The sequence below is a fragment of the Eleginops maclovinus genome, chromosome 2 (assembly GCF_036324505.1).
Source record: "Eleginops maclovinus isolate JMC-PN-2008 ecotype Puerto Natales chromosome 2, JC_Emac_rtc_rv5, whole genome shotgun sequence".
NCBI classification, from domain to species: domain Eukaryota; kingdom Metazoa; phylum Chordata; class Actinopteri; order Perciformes; family Eleginopidae; genus Eleginops; species Eleginops maclovinus.
Genome location: NC_086350.1, coordinates 10,621,404 through 10,640,141, shown reverse-complemented (window position 1 = coordinate 10,640,141; position 18,738 = coordinate 10,621,404). Strand labels below are relative to the sequence as shown.

Here is an 18,738-nt window from a genome sequence, read left to right as displayed (position 1 = left end):
CGGGTCTTGTTAATCTGACCAAATCTGAGGACAGCAGAACACCCACACTGCCACAAATAGGGTGGTTAAAACATGAGCGCTGAAAGGTTGTGATCAGATTTAGGAAATATATCTCTATAAAAAACATCGTTCTCAAAGCGTTTCTGCTATTTATCTCTGTCTTTTGCTGAACACATTCGTAATTTCAGTAAACACCAAGAGGTTTTGTTTGAAGCATCAGCTAGTATGCACTCATGGAAAACTCCTGATCAGGTGGGGCTGTGTGTCCTCCCCCCCCTCTGCTGGAAGAAATGTGCACCACTTGGCTCTAACTGAGCTGAAGGTGTTAGTGATTAACCCTTCCTGTCTAACCAGGAGACCCACAGCAGACCGAAGTACGGACTCAATTGTATCCTTTGGTTCTTAAAGTTTTTTGTCTTTTCAGTTTGGACAGATTTTTGATGCTCTATAACACTTTGAGGCGAGTTTTAAACACTTTGGTGAGTATACTGTGTATTGTTCTGTCCTTAAATCATCTTGGATTGAGTCTCCTTCACTCCACATGCGTGTGATACTTGCACGCTTCTGTTCTTAACAAAGGCTGGTATGTTTACACTGGGTTTTTAAGAATGAAATAAAGCCCTTATGAGAACCTGCAAATAGAAGAGCTCTTCTGGCTCTGTAGTACTCAGTGAGAGAGGTGTGTAAGTTATTCAAACACTGTAGAGGTCATGACTTGTCCAATGATTACTGCAGGACTTTGAGTGAACGTTTGTTTAGTGAAACTTATATTGTTTTTAGGAGAATTTAAGCTGCTTTCTTTAACTCTTTCTTTTCTTCATTGAAGCAGCTTGACACCCAAAGGCTCATTGAAAAAAGAATAACAGACTTGATGTTGATTCAGAGCTGACATCTTGAAGTTCCTGATGAGTTTCTGCACTGCCTGAGAGAGAGAGGGAGAGAGAGAGAGAGAGAGAGAGAGAGAGAGAGAGAGAGAGAGAGAGAGAGAGAGAGAGAGAGAGAGAGAGAGACATGGATGCTTTTGAGGGAATTCACAGCGTCCAGATTTCCTCTTCTCCACCACCTTCAACAACAGCCAGCCCAGGATATGAAATCCTCAAAGGGAGATCTGGAATATCAGTATATTCCTCTACCGTGTTTTTTGGGAAACCTGATGTCCTGGGAAAGCCAACCGCCAGACACAAGTGCAGCAGGGACGATGAGGATGGAGGATGTGTTGTTGGACGGTGAGTGCCAAAGATGACGAGTTTGATCTCACCTATATACCTATAAGTTCCTTTCATATTTTTTTCCATCTGTTAAACAGGTTGGAAAGCAGTGATGCCAGGTTAGAACAAAACTATTTTATATTCTCAGGATAATTTGTCTGTCGTTGTTATAGTAATTTTGTAGAACACCAATGCTTTCAGGTTTATTTATAACATGCCATAGGGGGGCTTCTTGTGGTCAAAGTGAATATCAGAACAAACACTTTGATCCTGACCAAAAAAACAGCTTAAACTTCATCATTCATTTTAACTCGTAATCACAGGAGACAAGATTTGAAAAAATAGATAACCAGAATTGTTGTTCCTAATTTGCCTCTCATGGCTTCCATAAAACATTATTTTATGAATGTTAGATTAGCGCCGTACAGGTTAGCACAATGGAAGAACGTCTTTACATAGAATATAAATGGTTCACTGTCTACCATATTGGTACCACCTTTGCCTGCAGAAGAGAAAGATATCAGATCATTTTACAAAATTATCCAACAACCAAAATCTTTCTGTGGTTCCAATAACATAATGTAAAGCCAACTTCAACTTACAGTGAATTGATCCCTCTAGGAGAGTCGATTTGTGTGAACGTCCCATTGAGGTTGTCAAGGGAAATACATATAAAGAAAAGTTCAGATTCAAATAAAGCTATTTGTTATCTAAGGCTTTGCTTGTAAAAGCCTTATTCTGCATTAAAGGCGTTATGCAAATGTAGTAAAAGGAAAGAAAGAAAGTCTATGCACCATATTCAGAGTGAGCGCATTCATGCAGGTTTTAAGTCAGTGGCTCTGTGCGAGGTTAGATCAGGACTACTTTGATTTAGTGGGGATAGCTGACAGGAAATTAGGGAAGAGAAGATAAAGGATGATATGCACACAAAGGCACATACAGAGAAGGTGCTTGTTTTAAAGGCAGCATCTCTGTAAAATACAGAGCACTTTCTTTGACAATCAATGTTATGGGAACACTGTATCGGAAGAACTTTCAAGAACCTCCAACCTTCCCAATGTCATTCAAATAATGGCAAACTCTCTCAAGAAAATGGATTGCCAATCTCGAAATAAGTTCTTTAAATAATGAAAACCTTCTTGAAATAATGAGTTAGAATCTCACAATCATGAGAAATGGTTTTAACATATTGACTTTTGAAAGTCAAGTGATCTTTTAAAAAAAAAATATATATATATATATATATATAAGAGCCTCACATATTTCCACCTAGAGACAACTTTATGATGAGGTTTTAGTATAACTAATGGAAGTATGTAACTCAGTTTATGGTATAACTGCTGATGTTAGCTTGGATCTACAGCTCCGAGCAGGGAGTGGATGCTCTGTCATGTGATCGGTGGGAAAGAGGCAGAAACTGGGAGCAGGGACACTCGTTTTTTTTGACTGGAAATAAGGACACGGAAATGAGACAACAGTGAAGGACAAAGGTGGAAAAGTGATAACAAAGTCGGTGTTTCACTTTTAGATATTTATTGTTGTGCTGCTGCTGCTGCTGCTGCTGTTGTTGTCTACGTCAGCGTCCGCATTCCTGCGCTGATTTAAAGCGGCTGAGTTTACTTTCACTGAAACCAGCTATCGTCAGCTTCGTTAACGTACACTATTTGTTAATTAACAACACTTAAAGGACCCTGGAAGGGACACACTTCCGAGAGGACGGGTGGGTTATATCTGCTTCCCGGACACTGACAGGGTAAGGGCGGGTACTGAGGGGAAACCTCTCCCTGGTAAAAGTTGTAACCGGGAGCTAACGAGCAGCTAGCTGCAAGCTCTGGCTAATGTGTATGTGGCTTGTGAGCTTTGAGCATGAGTTTAAAGGAAAAACTAGACAATCTTAAATTCAAATGTTGGGATTTCTAATGCAGATTTCACCACTAGAGTACAGAAGAACTTATTGTTCTTAAGTACAAGTAGAAGTGCCAGAGTGTAGGAATACTGTTTCAAGTAAAAGTCCTGCAATCAAAATGTTACTCAAGTATTTGCATCAACATACTGAAAGTAAATCTACTCATTATGCACATCGGCCCATTTCAGAATATCTATATTATATGTTGTGATTATAATTACTGATGCGTTCATGTGTTTATCAAAGCTGGTTAAAGGTGCAGCTAATTGTGAGTAAAACGTCTCTATTTGTTTTTACTTAAACACAGTACTTGAGTGAATGTACCTAGTTACTTTACACCACTGCTTAGAGGTCTTTAACACGTTTAATGACATCACATCCAGCTATAACTCATATAAGAGAGAAAGATATGTTGATGTGTCAATTCTTCTCTCTAAAATGATGAGAAGCAAATCTACATGTTTTGAACATTGAATGTGTGCATTGAGCAGATATTGCAACCTGTATAGAAAAACTAATGCAAATATAAACTGGTTGCAAATATATTTTTTGTTGAAACAGTGCTTTAAATGGATAAATACAAATGTTATAACACAAAACAACAGCCTCTTAAAAGCTCCAAAATATAGCCTTAATGTTGGTATGATGAAAAATATTATCTTTGTTTTTAAGTACCAACTGAATATATATATATTGGTAGTATTTATCAATATTTTTATGATTATCTCGCTATTTGATCCATACTACCTACTCCTATATGAAAATGATGCCTAAATGCTACTAATGTTTATTCATTTGTAGAAAAAAACCCTCCAAAACTGAAAAAGGTTTTTATTTGTAAACGACAATAACCAATATTTCACATTGATGCTGCAGTTAAATGTTTTGCACCAGAGTTATCTTAGAAGTTGATTTACAATAAATATTATTGTTTTCTCAATGATTATATATTTCTTTGTGTGAAGGTTGGTAGATCTGGATCCCGATCCGAAGTCCAGAGTGGAGGGAGGAGGCTCGGCTGGGCCCCCCTTATCCAGAGCCCATGGCGTCCTCTCCCGGCATCGTAGCTCGTCGCTGGAGATCAAAGAAAAAGAAATCAGAGAAAAGGGCTCTGAGATCCTCAGGGAACAGCTAGATGCTGCAAAGAAGGTGTAGTAACCTACTTTATGCTAGCGGACACAGGCACAAAGCATTGTGTAAACTCAAAAAGAGTTGACGTTGCAAATGTCCTTCCTCGTTAAATGTGGTTGTGACATTTTTTCCTTCACATTCAGGAACTGAAACTAAAGGACAAGGAGTGTGAGCGTCTGTCGCAGGTCAGGATTCAGCTGGAGCAGGAGCTGGAGGAGCTGACTGCCAGTCTGTTCGAGGTAACGGCAACAGTTCTCATATAGACACTGATGATGAGGAGAGTAATATGATGCTTTGCAGCACTGCAGGTCTTCAGATTCACAATTTGCATTGCAGTGGCTTATGACTAAGCAACAACCTCCAAAAACTGCAGTTAATCTAAAGGCATTAGAAGCTGGCCCGAAAACATCTCAGTGATAAAATGCCCAACTTCACATCAGAAGTAAACTGCTGCTTCAACCTTTAATACAAATATTTGCTGTCCACCATCTATAAGTGATAAAAAAACACCTGATTGGAGATTTAAGTCTTCCTTCTTAAAACCACAGCATAGATGGACACCTCTTGTGTCAATTTCCATCCCAACAGGAAGCTCACAAGATGGTGAATGAAGCTAACGTCAAACAAGCAGGAGCAGAGAAACAACTGAAGGAGGCTCAGGGAAAGGTGTGTGGTGTTTCTGTGACCATAGCAACTTTTATTGATTTTCTTCCCATCATCAGACTTTTGCCACCAACTTTTTTTCTGTCTCCCAGATTGATGTTCTTCAAGCAGAGGTGACAGCGCTCAAGACCCTTGTGTTGACATCAACACCTTCTTCTCCAAACCGCCAGCTGCATCCTCAGCTGCAGACGTCAGGAACCAGGGGAGGGTACAGACACGTCGGGGGCCACGTTCGCAACAAAAGCGCAAGCGGGGCCTTTCCATCTGTAGCTGGAAAACCAGAAAACACCTTACTTTCCATTCAGCCTGCGGCCAAAGAGGACAGAGAGGTAACCTCATTGAGGTTGTAAATGTCCCTCTTGTCTCCTTTGTGCCTTTCTCTGTTTCTACCTTCCTGTTTCCAGTCACTTGAATCTTAAGTTCTCTGTTTTTTCTTTCTCTCAGTACTAACCTCTCCCTGACTGGCTCTTCCTCTCTGTCACTGGTGTCTCTTCCTCTCCCAGCCTGCTGTTCCTGCTCTCCTTTCTCTGATACTCTGCCTGGTTCCTGGCCAGTCTGTCAATGTGACCTTTGACCGTTACTGGCAGGAGCAGGGGGAGGGGCTGTGCACTGACAGCAGACAGGTAACTGCGCTACCTCAACCAGCCGCATGACGTCTTTACTATAACTGTGCCTTTATGCTTTTATGGGACAATGAGCGTGTTATTTCTTCCTTCTTGTTAAAGGGACAAAAGTACGCTGTATCTCTATGCTGAAATCTTTATCAGTCTAAAAGTTGTCCAGAAACATATACAAACTAAATGTGTTGCTTCTATATTCAATTTGTGTGGAGGATATGGACTTAATATTTTAAAGCACAGTTCTCTAGCTAACATTCAATGTTATTGTTTGGACTTGTTAGTCCTTTCTTTTCAAAGTACAACACACTTCTGATTCACAAAACAAGTCAAAGCTCAACAATGTCTGTCTGGTTATTGAAAAGCTGGTGGTAGCAATGTTAGGACATATTCTCTTTTTGAAATGATGTTCACATAAATCATTGGATGACACATTCAACTGTGAAAAATAGGTTGTGGTGCTGAAAGTACGCAGCAAGAACAAAAGCGTCACAAGATTAATGGAGCTGCAGCCAGAAAAATTTATCCTTGGCCCTCCGTATGCCTCTTTCACTTCCTAAAATGTTTACCCAGCTTTGTGTTTTCTAATGATTCTTATCCATGGTTTCCACTAGTGATTCCAAATTTAATTGCAGCTGCACCTGGCTAACATTATGAATGGTTAACATCAGCACGACGTCATTGTGAGCAGGTTAGCATGCAGATGTTAGCATTTAGCTTAGGGCATCTATAGCATGAGTACATCCTCACAGAGCTTGTCTTGTCTTGTTGCTTTTGTTTATTCTAAAGTTGTGTTTATTGACATTCCTTGATCCTGTTGTTTTTGTTGAATGTATGCATTGAGTGGTGAAGCCAAATATATTTCTGGACACTTGATTTTCTAAACGTTTTAATGTTCGTCGATCAATAATAGTTATTTAATGCCTATTTGGAAATGTGCTGGGATGTCTTGCTCTCTTCTTCTTTCTAGACTCTTCATCTGTTAAAAGTAGTTGAAATCCATAACTCTCAAGCTATAAAGCAAACCATATCTTGAGAGGGTTTTTTTTTTGTAATAGCAAGCCAGTTCTACTCTCTTTCTAATTAAACTGGGTTATGTGGGGTTGAGAGAAAGGGGGCTTCCTATCTTTGACACATAGACAGTTTAATAAGTGATGGATTGTTTTGTTTTTGCAGATGGACTCCGTTCTGTATGCAGAGTTTTTGATGTGGAAGGAGAACCCGAGTGTGGAGCGCTCCTCTGCCTTCTTGAGTCGCATCTACAGAGAAGACATCGGACCCTGCCTCTCTTCACAAAGTCTGAGGTCAGAATCTCCCTCCCTCTTTACATAAACACTTCAGTGTGTGTGTGTTGCATTTGAGTGTCTGAAGTTAATGATAATGATAACTGTTGTCCACAGCTGTCGCAGCTGGTGCAGAGCGCAGTGGAAAACAACTCTCTGACCATCGAGCCGGTGGCCATGTCAGCGTTACCGATGGTAAAAGCCTCTGCTGTCGAGTGTGGCGGCCCAAAGTGAGTTCAGGCTGTTCATATCATCTACCATCCCATCCTCTCTTTCACCGTTCACTGCTAAACATAAGTCAACACTGATAATCCATCCTTCTTTGGTTTTATATTCTCCTCTGATGATTAGCGGTCATAGCTGAAGGGATATGAGAGGGGTTTAACCAACGGGCACATTTCTAATCACTTTCTGATTAAAACATCTTTTTTCTTCCAGTGGCTTTAGGGCAGCAATAGAGACGTAAGTCCTCTCAGGAACAATCAGCTGTTCAGCTTTTCACTAACACAAAGTATTAAAGCATGAAATTAATTCTGCCTTTCCAGACGTCGGTAAAGTTGTAAACAAATCTGTAAATTAACGACTTCTGCATGCCTCATCTCAATGTTTCTCTTCCAGTGACTAACTCTCTCTGATTGTGCACTTATATTTCTTGCCATCCTCTACTAAATGTTGTTGCACCTGGAATGTGTTTTCACATTGAATTGTTGATTGTTGATTGCTGTGATAAAACCGCGACCGTGTGTATCCACGTCTCGGGGCTTTCATTTTCTGACAGCCTGTGTTTCTGTGTGTAGAAAATGTGCATTGAGCGGCATGTTGCGCCTCTGCAGACACCGCATTAAGCTCGGTGACAAAGGGAGCTACTATTACATCTCTCCCTCCAGCCGAGCACGGGTAACTATCCTTTAATCTCTTTGACCTTCCTCAGACACAAGTGTTGGTCTACATGTGACCTCGTCCTTGTTTCCGCTTTCTAGATCACGGCTGTTTGCAATTTTTTTACTTATATCCGCTACATCCAGCAGGGCCTGGTGAGACATGATGGTAAGTTAAGACTACAGTGAATTTGATAATGGTGTTTGTATCAATCTGTTTTCCTACTTTGTTTCTTAATAGGCCAACAGTGGAGGGTAGTAACGTGTTATATTTGATATTTTACATGTTCTCTGTGTCATATACTATTTGCCTCAATATATTGTGCTTTTTAAGAGTAGCTGTTATGCACACTACTCTTTAATTCTTACCAAAGTAGATTTGCAATAGCATATATGTACTTGTACTCTATTACATTGGGCTACACACATCTGAGGGCACATGTATTTCATTTGATCGTTTAATTGTATTGTCCTTGTGTGAATTGGTACTGTCCTGTTTTTCAGTCTCACTTGCTGCTTAAACTCCTGAATTTCCCCACAGGGATTAATCTAGGTTCATCTTATGTAACAGCGATTCTCTGACAGCAAGAATTAATATCAAATATTCACCTTAGGCCCCGGCCGTGGCGCAACTGGCTGGGGCTCCTGCACCGTATGCTGGCGACCCGGGTTCGATTCCCGACCCGTGGTCCTTTCCGGATCCCACCCCGACTCTCTCTCCCACTTTCCTGTCACTCTCCACTGTCCTATCCGATTAAAGGCAAAAAAGCCCCCCCCCCCCCAAAAAAAAACCAAAACAATATTCACACTTAACATGCACTTGGCATTTATCGCCTAAAATACATCCTTGTTATAAATTGCATTTCATGAAGTTACTCACTACTTGTGAGATACATTTTTACTCTTACTCAAGTAGTTAACTTGTACTTGAGTCATCGTGATAAAGTAAGAATAATCTTTCTTGGTTATTATTGTTTTGACATGTTGTATCTGTTGTCTCTTTGCCTCGGTCCAGCGGAGCAGATGTTCTGGGAGGTGATGCGTCTCCGCAGAGAGATGACTGTGGCTAAGTTAGGTTTCTACCTCACTGACCAGGGCTAGAGACCCCCACATCATCCCAGGACCTGGAGCATTTGAGATCAGGGTTAAACTGTGGTAACAATCAGGGGTTTAGCTTTTGTAGCAGAGGGTTGGACAGCATCAGTGCTGCAGCAGGCGTCGACCAACAAGGGAAGCAGAAAAATGGGCCACTTTTATTCGATATGGAAAAGCCAGCACAGCGAGAAGGAAACATGACATTACAAAATGCGTTATTCCGAGATATGTAAAATATATTTCTGTTATTCTGCAGGCCTACAGTAACTCTCCAGAGCTGTTGCTGTTTCTCCCCGGTGGAGTAAACTTCTTATTTTGATCCTAATAGACTCTATGTATCATGAAAAGATAAGCACAACGCATGATAGCAGTGTAGAGAGTTTAGTTGGTCTCTTACCTCAAGTATTACATATTTATATGTAACTATGTTATAGTTCTACTGTGAGATAAGCAATATCTATGTGGATTCTTCACAACAAGTATTTTTACAGAAATATAATGCACACTAGCATCTCTAGTAAATTTGAGTCATCGGTTAAAACACAACAGACCTTCTCTCAGCATGGCCTTAAATGTGTTGATGCCCTCATGCACTACCTGTCCTAGATGCCTTTCAAATTCACACAATAGAAAACAGCTTCATGTCAGCCTGACCTTCATTACCAGAAATATTGTTAATGATTTAGTCATGACACCCCCACGCTCAAAATGGTGACAGTTTCACAATATAGTCCGAAAATGAACAAGCTTTAATACCAGAGATTGCAATATGACCAGTTTTGTCTGCAATGAGGAGGATGTAAAGACAATTTAAAGCCATAAATAACGTTGCATGAATGCAGTAAATAGCCATATTATACAATGTATATTGGTTGTGCTTTACAGTATAGATTAGTTATTATCAATGGCCAACTTTCCTTTACAGAAAACAGCCTGTTGAATGTTAAAATGATGAATGTTGTGCAATAATTACTGCTTTTAAGGCACCTAACTTCAGTGTACTGATAATCAAAACACTCCATTAAATACAACACATTGAAGCCTCACTACATCACCTTTGTACTGTGTGTGATTTATATGTCTTGCTTGAATAAAATCTGATAGCAGATAAATTAAGCAGCTGGTTTGTCTTTGATGTCGGCTGTTTGTGAGGTTTGGTGTGGGAACGTCACAGGGATTCATTTGATCACAACCACATGACACAGTAACATGGTGATAATTTGTATTAGGTCTATTGTAGGTAAAAAACAAATGAAAACCATTATTCTACAGTTTTGGGGCAGGTGGGTGATATTCAGAGAAAAAAGTTCCCATTCTTGTTTACTGTTGGCATTTGTGATGAAACTGAACCAGCCATTGTTGTTCCTTGAAACTAAAAACTAAAATTCTTTATACTTTAATCTCTGTAATTTTGTGACATAATCTCTGAGTGTTCAAGTTCTTTTTGTCAAATGTTCCACTTTTATTTCTAATATTATCTGAGTTTCTCTCATGGATGGAGGTATTTACGTTTTCTTTACTGTTGTTCCAAGACTCATTTTGAAAGCGCTATATAAATATAATTCATTATTTTTATTATTTCAGGAATGCCTTGAGGAAATTTCTTCAAATTTTGAGGGCAAAGACCAATGTTACTGTGACTTCGCACAACATATTCTTGGCGATTTCTTAAGAAATTATATCATAACGGTAATTCTATACTTTCATAAATGTAGTTTTAGAGGTTTTTCTCTCAATAGTACCCCCTGCCTCAGCTCAGAATGGCCCTAAACTGCCATCTGTTCTTCTATAAGGGTGCTGATCTGTCTTTAGATTAAGGTCGTGGGCAGGAACAGCCGGGTAACCCCGATAATAACGCTTTGAAACAGTTACTTAAAAGATTTGTAAGCAAGGTTCAGGCACAGGGAACCGCTCAGAGGGGCTTTGTGGTATGAAAATCTGTTTTTGGAGCTGACATTCCAGTGCGATTTCAGCATCCGGATTTAAACGGTCTTTGGTAAGCTTGTTATTCTGTTTTCATGACCTAATCACACAGATCAATCTTAATTAATAAGTAGTTTGACTTGTAGTAAACGAATGAGCACAATCTGAGTTTAGTCAGAGGAAATGCAGCTCCCGTTTATAGATACAAACTGTAGTAAAACATTTATCACACCTTAGTGTTATATAGTTATTATAAATTAAAGAGAGAAAACATTCTACCTCTACACAGACCAATATACAGTGTTTGCAACTTGAAATAATTAATACTGCCAGATAGTTTTTATATAACATAATGCAAAAGAACGAACATACATTTACCAAACTCTTCTTTAACCTTTCCCCTGGCAACATCCAGCATTGACCAACTCTTCTTTCTTGGGGAAATATCTGTAAGAAAGAGATTTATTTGAACTTTTTAGTATTAGTTTGTTTCAGGGACAAATAAACAATTTATAAAACATGTCTATTTAACAAATAATGTTTGTCTTTCTTTTTGCACTTAGTACAATTTAATTTAATGCTACTTTATACTTCTACATTTTTCCAATAGCTTTGGAATCACTTGTTTTTTTACACATCAAGGAAATACTTGTGTTCAACGTTGTGATTGTGATTTACTGTATTCAATAGAAACATGTCCTTTAATTGTCATGACCCTGAAAACAAGGCTGTTTGTCTGAGCTCATGAAAAGTTGACTACAAGTGGTTCACAGGACAAAATAAATGTTTCATATTTTCACATTGTGGTTTTAGTTTTCTTCTACTCTAAGGTCTGATTTTCTTTTTCACAGGAATTAAGTAACTGTTCAGTGTTTCTACATTTGGATTTGGGAATATATAAGCTGTCCTATTTGTATTAAATAGCTAAATCTGGAGCCATAAAATTGATTTGTATCTTTAGTGACTTACCGTCGATAAAAGAACATGATCACTATCAGTGCAGCCACACTACCAATCACCACTATCACTGCAGCGACGACAGAGATGACTGACAGCGAGGAGGGATCTGGATCAGTGCATACAGACATGAAGGGACATTAACAACATGTTAAATAAAATATGCTTTTATGTTGTGTATGTCAATGTCTCAACATTGTAAGTACGGAGGGATTTGTCACCTCATTCGAACAGGCAGACAATGAGCTTGAAAGAGGAGCATAATGAAGTGGTCTGAACCAACCTGAGCAGATAAAGGAGCCTGGGGTGTTGAGACACTCCAGGCTTTGTGGGCAGACAGAAGTTTGGTCTTCACATTCATTTATATCTGCAACAATCAGGGAAAAACACTTTAATCAGTATTGCATGCGTTTTGTCTCGAATGGCCCGTTATTCACAATTATTGCTAATCTTTAAGTAAAAAATAGAAATTTGAAAATCTACAATCCATTGACATTTGCTGAGGAAGATCATGTGAATCTCTAGAACAGCAAATGAATGGACCCTAATTGTAGGTTGTTTTACCGATTTTGCTGCTTTCAAGATAGAATTAAGTGAAAAGTTGTGGTTCACGTCTGAATGTTGACCACAACCTCAAACAATTTTGTTAGATGTGATTCCCTCTCCCAATCTTTCGCCTAACATCTTTATAGGTCACCAGGCCGAGTTCAGTCTCAGTACCTTGACATGTTGGGGGTGCTGGTCTCCACTGCTGGCTGTTCGGATCACAGCTGACAGACGAAGATCCCAGCAGCTTGAAGCCAGAGTGACACTGAAACAGAATCACAGAGCCACAGAGAAGAGAGTAGCCAGACTGAATCCTGGGTATGGGACCACAGCTGGGATCTGGAATAGAGAGGGAAAGTCAATGTTAAAACAACAACAACACAAACCTGACACAACACTGTATTCTTTTCCTGTCCCTCACCTGCGTCTGGTTCTTTCCACGGGCTGAGGTCGAGGTGGGAGATGAGTGGGTGTGAACAGGGTAGCATGTCCTCCGGCCTCTCGGTCCGTGAGAACGGGTCAGCGGGGACGTGAGTGATGTGGCTGTTGTCACATATGATGCGGGACAGAGAGACAGCGTTGAGGTGTCTCCTCTGGGAGCTGCTGAACACTCCCTCTGCCTCCCACCAAAACCTCGAGAGACAAAACAAGTCGAAATATGTCAAAAGAAATGCAAAGAAGACAAACCTGAAATGGGTCAATCAACATCTAAATCATTTTGATATTCGATGGATGGTTAAAGTAATTTGTCATGCAAAATTGGCACAAATGCTGTTTTCAGCCTCTAAGATTTTTCTATATTTATCTGTTATATATTTAAGTGCATATCTTTGGGTTTTGGACTAACAAAAACCGACATCTGTAGACATCAACTTGGACTTTGGGAACCTGGGATGGATATCTTTCTCTATTTTCCAACATTTTCTTGACCAAAGGATGCAGCCCTAATTGGAATGGTAAGACTTTTAAACCGTAGCATTTAATTTCACCTGTCCCCGTCTCTCAGCGCTCTGAACTGTCTCGCCAGGAGACAGGACAGCAGCGGTCCGACTCTTCCTCCAGGGAGAGCGGGCTCAGAGATTGCCCCCACCCACACATCGATGTTGTGCGGCGTCCCGTACAGGAGCTGCAGTTTGTGAGCCAACGTGGAGTTTCCCAGAAGTTCTGCCAGGTCTGATGTAGTGTTGGGAATGGAGAGGTTGCAAGACTTCCTCCATGAGCCGTATCCTGATGGGACAGGAAGTGAGGGGAGAGCTTTTCATACGCAGGTTCAGTTACCTGTACTAAAACTCAGAATAACTTAATTAACTTCAGATATTAACTTTTGGGGCAGAAGACTCAACATTGTTCCATAGCAAATATCATATATTTAAAGAGATAAACCCAAATATTTCAAAAATACAGAATATTTCCTCTTCCTGTTGTTTTATTTATCAATCTAGATTGTTTTGGTTGCCCAACGCAAATGTCTGCTTTTTCTCCATTATAATTTGACCACATAATAATCTAATTAAAGGGCCGGTGCCCAAAGCCTTTGTTGAAATAACTCTTAACCAGTCAGCAGCTGACTTTCGGTATGCTACAATAACACTGTACTGTGGCAGACGTTATAAAGCTGGTACCAGGCAGGCCATGATCCCGGCCTCTCTGCAGGTTAAGGGCACCGAGGTCCAGAGGCATCCCCCCCTGAGCCTGAAACAGCCTCTCGGTCAGCTCCTCCACCATCATCTGCCCGGGAGTTTGCAGCTTGGCTGGAGACAGCAACAGACCACGCAGCACAGGATCTATACCACCTGACACACCAGGAGAGAAACATATTTAGAAACAGATATAGTTAGTAAATTGTTATTCAATTTGAATGTATGACAGCTTTGTGTTTGTACCTTCCTGCACGACCCTCCAGGAGGCAAACAGTGAATGATGCAGTGCCAGCGGGGGATGCTCGGAGTTAGCGGTGTATCCCGGACCCAGCCTGATCACCACTGGCTGAACGGTGACGTGGGCAAAACGGAAAGCGGCAGCAGCGAAGGCGTTAGCGATGCTGGGATCCACCTCAGGGTCGTAACCCTCATAGGGAGGCATCAGATGAGACATGGTGCTCTCACCGAGGACCCGCGGCAGGTAGTGCTCCCATGTGAGGATCTGTCAGAAAAAGGTAGGTCAGAGTACTGGAAAATCCAGAAGTCTAAGGCGAACAGGATGAAGAGGCTACCTGGTGAATGGCTCCCATGATCTTGCGGGCCTCCTGGTAGAGTGTGTCAGGGCTCCAGTGAGGGTTGAGCAGGTGCAGCTCTCTGACCAGCCGGTTGTGCTCCCTCAGAAACAGTGTGTGCAGAGCGATCATACCCAGGTGCTCATTCGCTCTGGAATCACCTGTGAAACACAAATCACAAACAACAGCTCCAGTGAAGCCGCAGAGGTCAGACAGCTCACTACATTCACTCATTGATGGTCAATAATTGAAACCCATTGGTTAAGAGTGAGGGCTCGGATGTGAGCTAATCGTCCGCTCACTGTGGAGAGTTTGGGAAACGGAATGAAGACTATATTGAATTTCTTTTCAATATCTAATCCAGAACTAACTTCATCCCGGTTAAAAATACTTGCTAACCAGCTTGAAAGCAGGATGTAGTGTTTTCCTGGCCCCTGGATCTGTCTGATACCCGAGAGCTGGAGGAGTTTCTTGGGCCGCAGGGGTCCAGGTGAGCCTGCAGGCGCGGCAGGAAAGGCATGTAGGCCAGATCCTGGTCTGAGTGCTGGGAGTTGAGAGTCATCGAGCCAAGACGGCAGGAGCTGTTTCTCAGAGCCGAGGCCAGGCTTGAGGAGCTGCCGTACACCATGCTGGCATCCACGAAGGAGGTGATGGCGTTGAGCTGCTCTCGGTGGCGGTAAGACGGGACACAGCTGGGAGAAGAGCGGAAGAAAGGCATGCAACTCTGGACCCCGTTGCGTGGATCTGACAGAGGGATCTGAGGAGAGAGGTTAAAAACTACTATGAACAAAATGTTCCATTCATACTAATATAGATATCTTGTCACTTCCGCTAAAAAGCATGTGTTTTTGACCTAAAGGCCCGATCTTCATTAGAATAGGTGAAAGGGTCATGGGGCATGGGCCTATGAAGAGCCAAGTCATTCTTTTAAGCACTTTATTATTGCAGAGCTTATATTATTTAATTTATTTTCAATTATTTTTTCATTTCTTATACTTTCATTCTTTTCTTATATACATTAGAAATGTATATAATATATAATAAAGGAATTTTCACAGAAATATGAAGTCTTATTTTAGTATGTCTATCGAGAATATTCGGAACAAACATTTCTGTCAAGATCAATGAAACTGATATCTTGAAATGAAAGATGCATGAGGAATATTTAGTTATACAGTTATTTCATAATGTGTATCAAGAATATTAGGCAGAAACATTTCTAGAAGAGTTCTATATGGTATGAAATTGAAAGATGTGTGACCGTCAAACCAAAGGACAAGAACGCTTAGCAGCAGCTGGTAGGAGGTGCACCTGTATGGGGAAGCAGGGCGTGTCCCGGCTGCAGGTGCGTGTGCAGTCAGCTCCGGTCCTGAAGGCGGCTGTGCTGGGGCTCTGAGGCGTCAGCACCACGTCGTGGTCGATCCACTGACCCCACTCCACCAGCAGGTGGGACAGAGCGGAGTCCAGAGAGATGTTGTCATTGTGAGTGAACAGCACCTCCTGAGATACCAGCCGCACCTGAAACAGAGACAGGAGTTACAGCGGCTGACGGACAGAGGGCGGCTGAGAGCAGCTGCAGGAATCTCACCGGAGGCAGAGTGGCGTTATTGTAGGTGTGCTGAGAGTCCCAGCCTCTAGGCATCCCCCACACATCCTCATACTCTGCAGGCAGCCAGCGAGAATATGGGATGTTTGCAGCCCCCCATCTGGGATTCTGTCTAAACAAGACCACAACAAACACAAAGTCAGTGGTAAGAGAAGTATTCATCACCTTTAACTGTGAGAATACTCCACTACAGAACAATTCGTGCACACAAAAATCACACTTCAATCCACAGCGATTTGTGTGTAGTGTTGATGCCGTGTTCCAAACAACATGAGCATCTGCTTGTATGGTTTATTTATTTTTTGGAAACCTGAATAAAAAACTCTTAAATCACAACTTAAAACCTCTAAGGGGTACGTTTAACTTTCCTTGAGTATTTAAACATCATGCTACCTTTTACTTCTACTCCACAAAATGTTGAGAAAGTTAAACATCAGGTTGATAGTTACTTTGCAGATTTGCAAACTTAGTTACCTATTTGAGACAGCACTGCTATGTGACCATATGTATTTCGTAAACACTGACCTGTTGTTGCACTCTCCTGTGATGGACCTGTAGCGCTCGGACAGACAGTCGGAGTCACAGCCGGGTCTCTGCAGCTCAGTGGAGCAGCCGGTCACCTGCAGCAGCTCCTCCATGTCTCCGTCACTCAGCAGCTCTTTGGGAACATACAGTAACCACAACAACCACGTCATAGAAATGATAACTTCAATATTTGAAAGGAATATAAAAATGTGATAATTTGCCCTTGCCTTATTGACCCGAGTGTGAAATACAGTAAGTAGTAGTAGATCCTCGATACAAACTAATACATTTACACAAACTGGGGGCACTAAGGAACAAAAATGACCTCAACATCTAGTAAAAAAGGCAGAGATATTTCTACTTGTTGTGTTAAGCTGCTGCTCGATACCCTTTGGGTCGGGCTGCACCATGGTGTGGGTGTAGACCATCTCTCTGATCAGCTCCACCGTGTTGTCCAGCAGCTCCGCAGCTCGGATCTGAGTCCTGGTCCTGGCTTCAATCTGTTTGAACTGGGCCAGCAGGTCACTGGGCCTCAGAGCGCCTTCAGACAGAGACTTCTTCACCCTGGAAACATTTTATATGTATATGCTTGATAATGGTGCCAACACAATGACTTAAATATGTGATTTATCCAAGGAAGTATTCAGATCCTTTAATGAGTTAAAAGTAATGATAACACACTGGGAAATTACTAAACTATAACCAAGCACTCAAACTTTACCTACGCAAAAGTATGTAAGTATTATCAGCTAAGGTATTAATAGTAAAAGGACACATGTTGCAGAAGTATTTTCCTTGTCAGTTTTTACTATTATATATGTTGTTTCTGGATTAATATTACTGCTTTATCAATCCGTATTCTTTTTTGTATTGCTGTAGATGTTTCAGTTTGTGCTTTAACTAACTTTAACTCCTTGAATTGAACTCCTTCCCAATAAATTGTTGGGAGGTTTTATCTAGAGCTATGCATCATGTTTTATAAGATCATCCTATGTTTGCAGCGTCGCTATGACATTCACAATTTTAAAAAGTCTACTTTTCATTAGCTACTTAAAAAACAGCCCTTATTTTCTGCTCTGTGACGATGCATTTTGCGGGATTTGCCCCTTAGATGTAGTGGAATTCAAATATTAAGTAGCATTATAAATAAATACTAAAGTAAAGTAAATTTGATTGTGTCCATCGAGTCATTTTTACCTTTCACTTGTGCGGGCGTAAGCAGCATCAGTCAGCTCGATGGCCCTCTGAAGAGCCTCCTTGACAAAGACAGATCCTGGATACACAGTTCCTGACATCAGCACAGAGGAAGACAAAGATTCAGTTACAAAAAGCTCCTTAATATGTGGACGCATCAGAAACAATTTAGCAAAAATGCCCACCTGAGGTGTTGTCAAATACTCTGTTCAGAGAAACACGCTCAGGGAAGGAGAGCAGGACAAGAGCCAGTCCAAGCAGGGAGAAGGACACCTAAAACCAAAACACATCCCTCTGAATAACTCCAGAAGCATCCTTTTTTGTTTATTAAATCAGGATGGAAATAAAAAGAAACTCACCATGAATGCTGCGTCCATCTAAAACATTTAAACTGTTCAAACAGTGCAGAAAGGATTCAGGAAATTAACCACTGCTGCTGATTGTGACTCATATTGAGAGCCAACATTTGTGTGTGTGTGTGTGTGTGTTTGGGAGCTTCGAGGATGCCCTTTATACACTGGCAGCAGGGCCAACAGGTATGTGCAGAATCCCCTTATCTGTCCTCCTGGTGACAGGAAGGCAACATCAAACGCTCGACTCACTGCCTCTACCTAATAACATTCAAATCAAATGTACTCTCTGTCCGCCTGATGAAAACCTCTCATCATTGTTTGGATCTTTCCAATTAAATTACACAGTTCTACCCATCCCTCAAGAGAATACATCTTTGTAGCGGGGGACACAAACAGAAACCGGCAGTGGAAATATTGAATGAAGAACATTTAGAAGCTCATTGCAAAGACAGACTTGATTATTATCATGAAGCAGCAGCAGCACATTTACATTTCACAATGACAAACAGTACATTTCTTAATGGATTATTTTGCTTATAATCTGATCGTCCGTGTGCCAGTGACACAGGATAGGTGGGTGAGCTTCAGTGGTGGAATTTAACCGAGTACAGTTACTCAAGTAATGTACTTACTCTTCTTCA

The 18,738-nt window shown here is 41.1% G+C and overlaps 2 protein-coding genes across 2 annotated transcripts; one reads left to right on the top strand and one right to left on the bottom strand.

Annotated features, from left to right (window-relative positions):
• Window positions 1-1,011: 1,011 nt before the first annotated feature.
• Window positions 1,012-9,897, top strand: rab3il1 (RAB3A interacting protein (rabin3)-like 1). Its single transcript, XM_063902669.1, is given in 12 exon segments — window positions 1,012-1,226; window positions 4,080-4,263; window positions 4,389-4,484; window positions 4,834-4,911; window positions 5,001-5,237; window positions 6,702-6,810; window positions 6,813-6,829; window positions 6,926-7,038; window positions 7,247-7,270; window positions 7,606-7,705; window positions 7,789-7,855; window positions 8,702-9,897. Coding segments are annotated over 12 exon segments (1,326 nt in total). The 3' UTR covers window positions 8,788-9,897.
• On the bottom strand, window positions 9,748-18,121 carry epx (eosinophil peroxidase). Its single transcript, XM_063906403.1, has 17 exons — window positions 18,104-18,121; window positions 17,930-18,017; window positions 17,748-17,838; window positions 16,939-17,114; window positions 16,551-16,683; window positions 16,008-16,137; window positions 15,731-15,937; window positions 14,819-15,176; window positions 14,420-14,580; window positions 14,091-14,349; window positions 13,830-14,000; window positions 13,197-13,434; window positions 12,629-12,840; window positions 12,382-12,546; window positions 11,945-12,028; window positions 11,674-11,770; window positions 9,748-11,151 (listed from the first exon to the last, which is right to left on the bottom strand). The coding sequence occupies exons 1-17, from the start codon at window positions 18,119-18,121 to the stop codon at window positions 11,094-11,096; spliced, it is 2,646 nt and encodes an 881-aa protein (XP_063762473.1). The 3' UTR covers window positions 9,748-11,093.
• Window positions 18,122-18,738: the final 617 nt, after the last annotated feature.

Excerpts from the sequence above, each read along its gene's own strand:
- epx (XM_063906403.1), bottom strand. Across the intron at positions 17,839-17,929 it reads AGTATTTGACAACACCTCAG|GAACTGTGTATCCAGGATCT; the intron begins GTGGGCATTTTT and ends TGCTGATGTCAG. Across the intron at positions 11,152-11,673 it reads ATCATGTTCTTTTATCGACG|ATATTTCCCCAAGAAAGAAG; the intron begins GTAAGTCACTAA and ends TCTTTCTTACAG.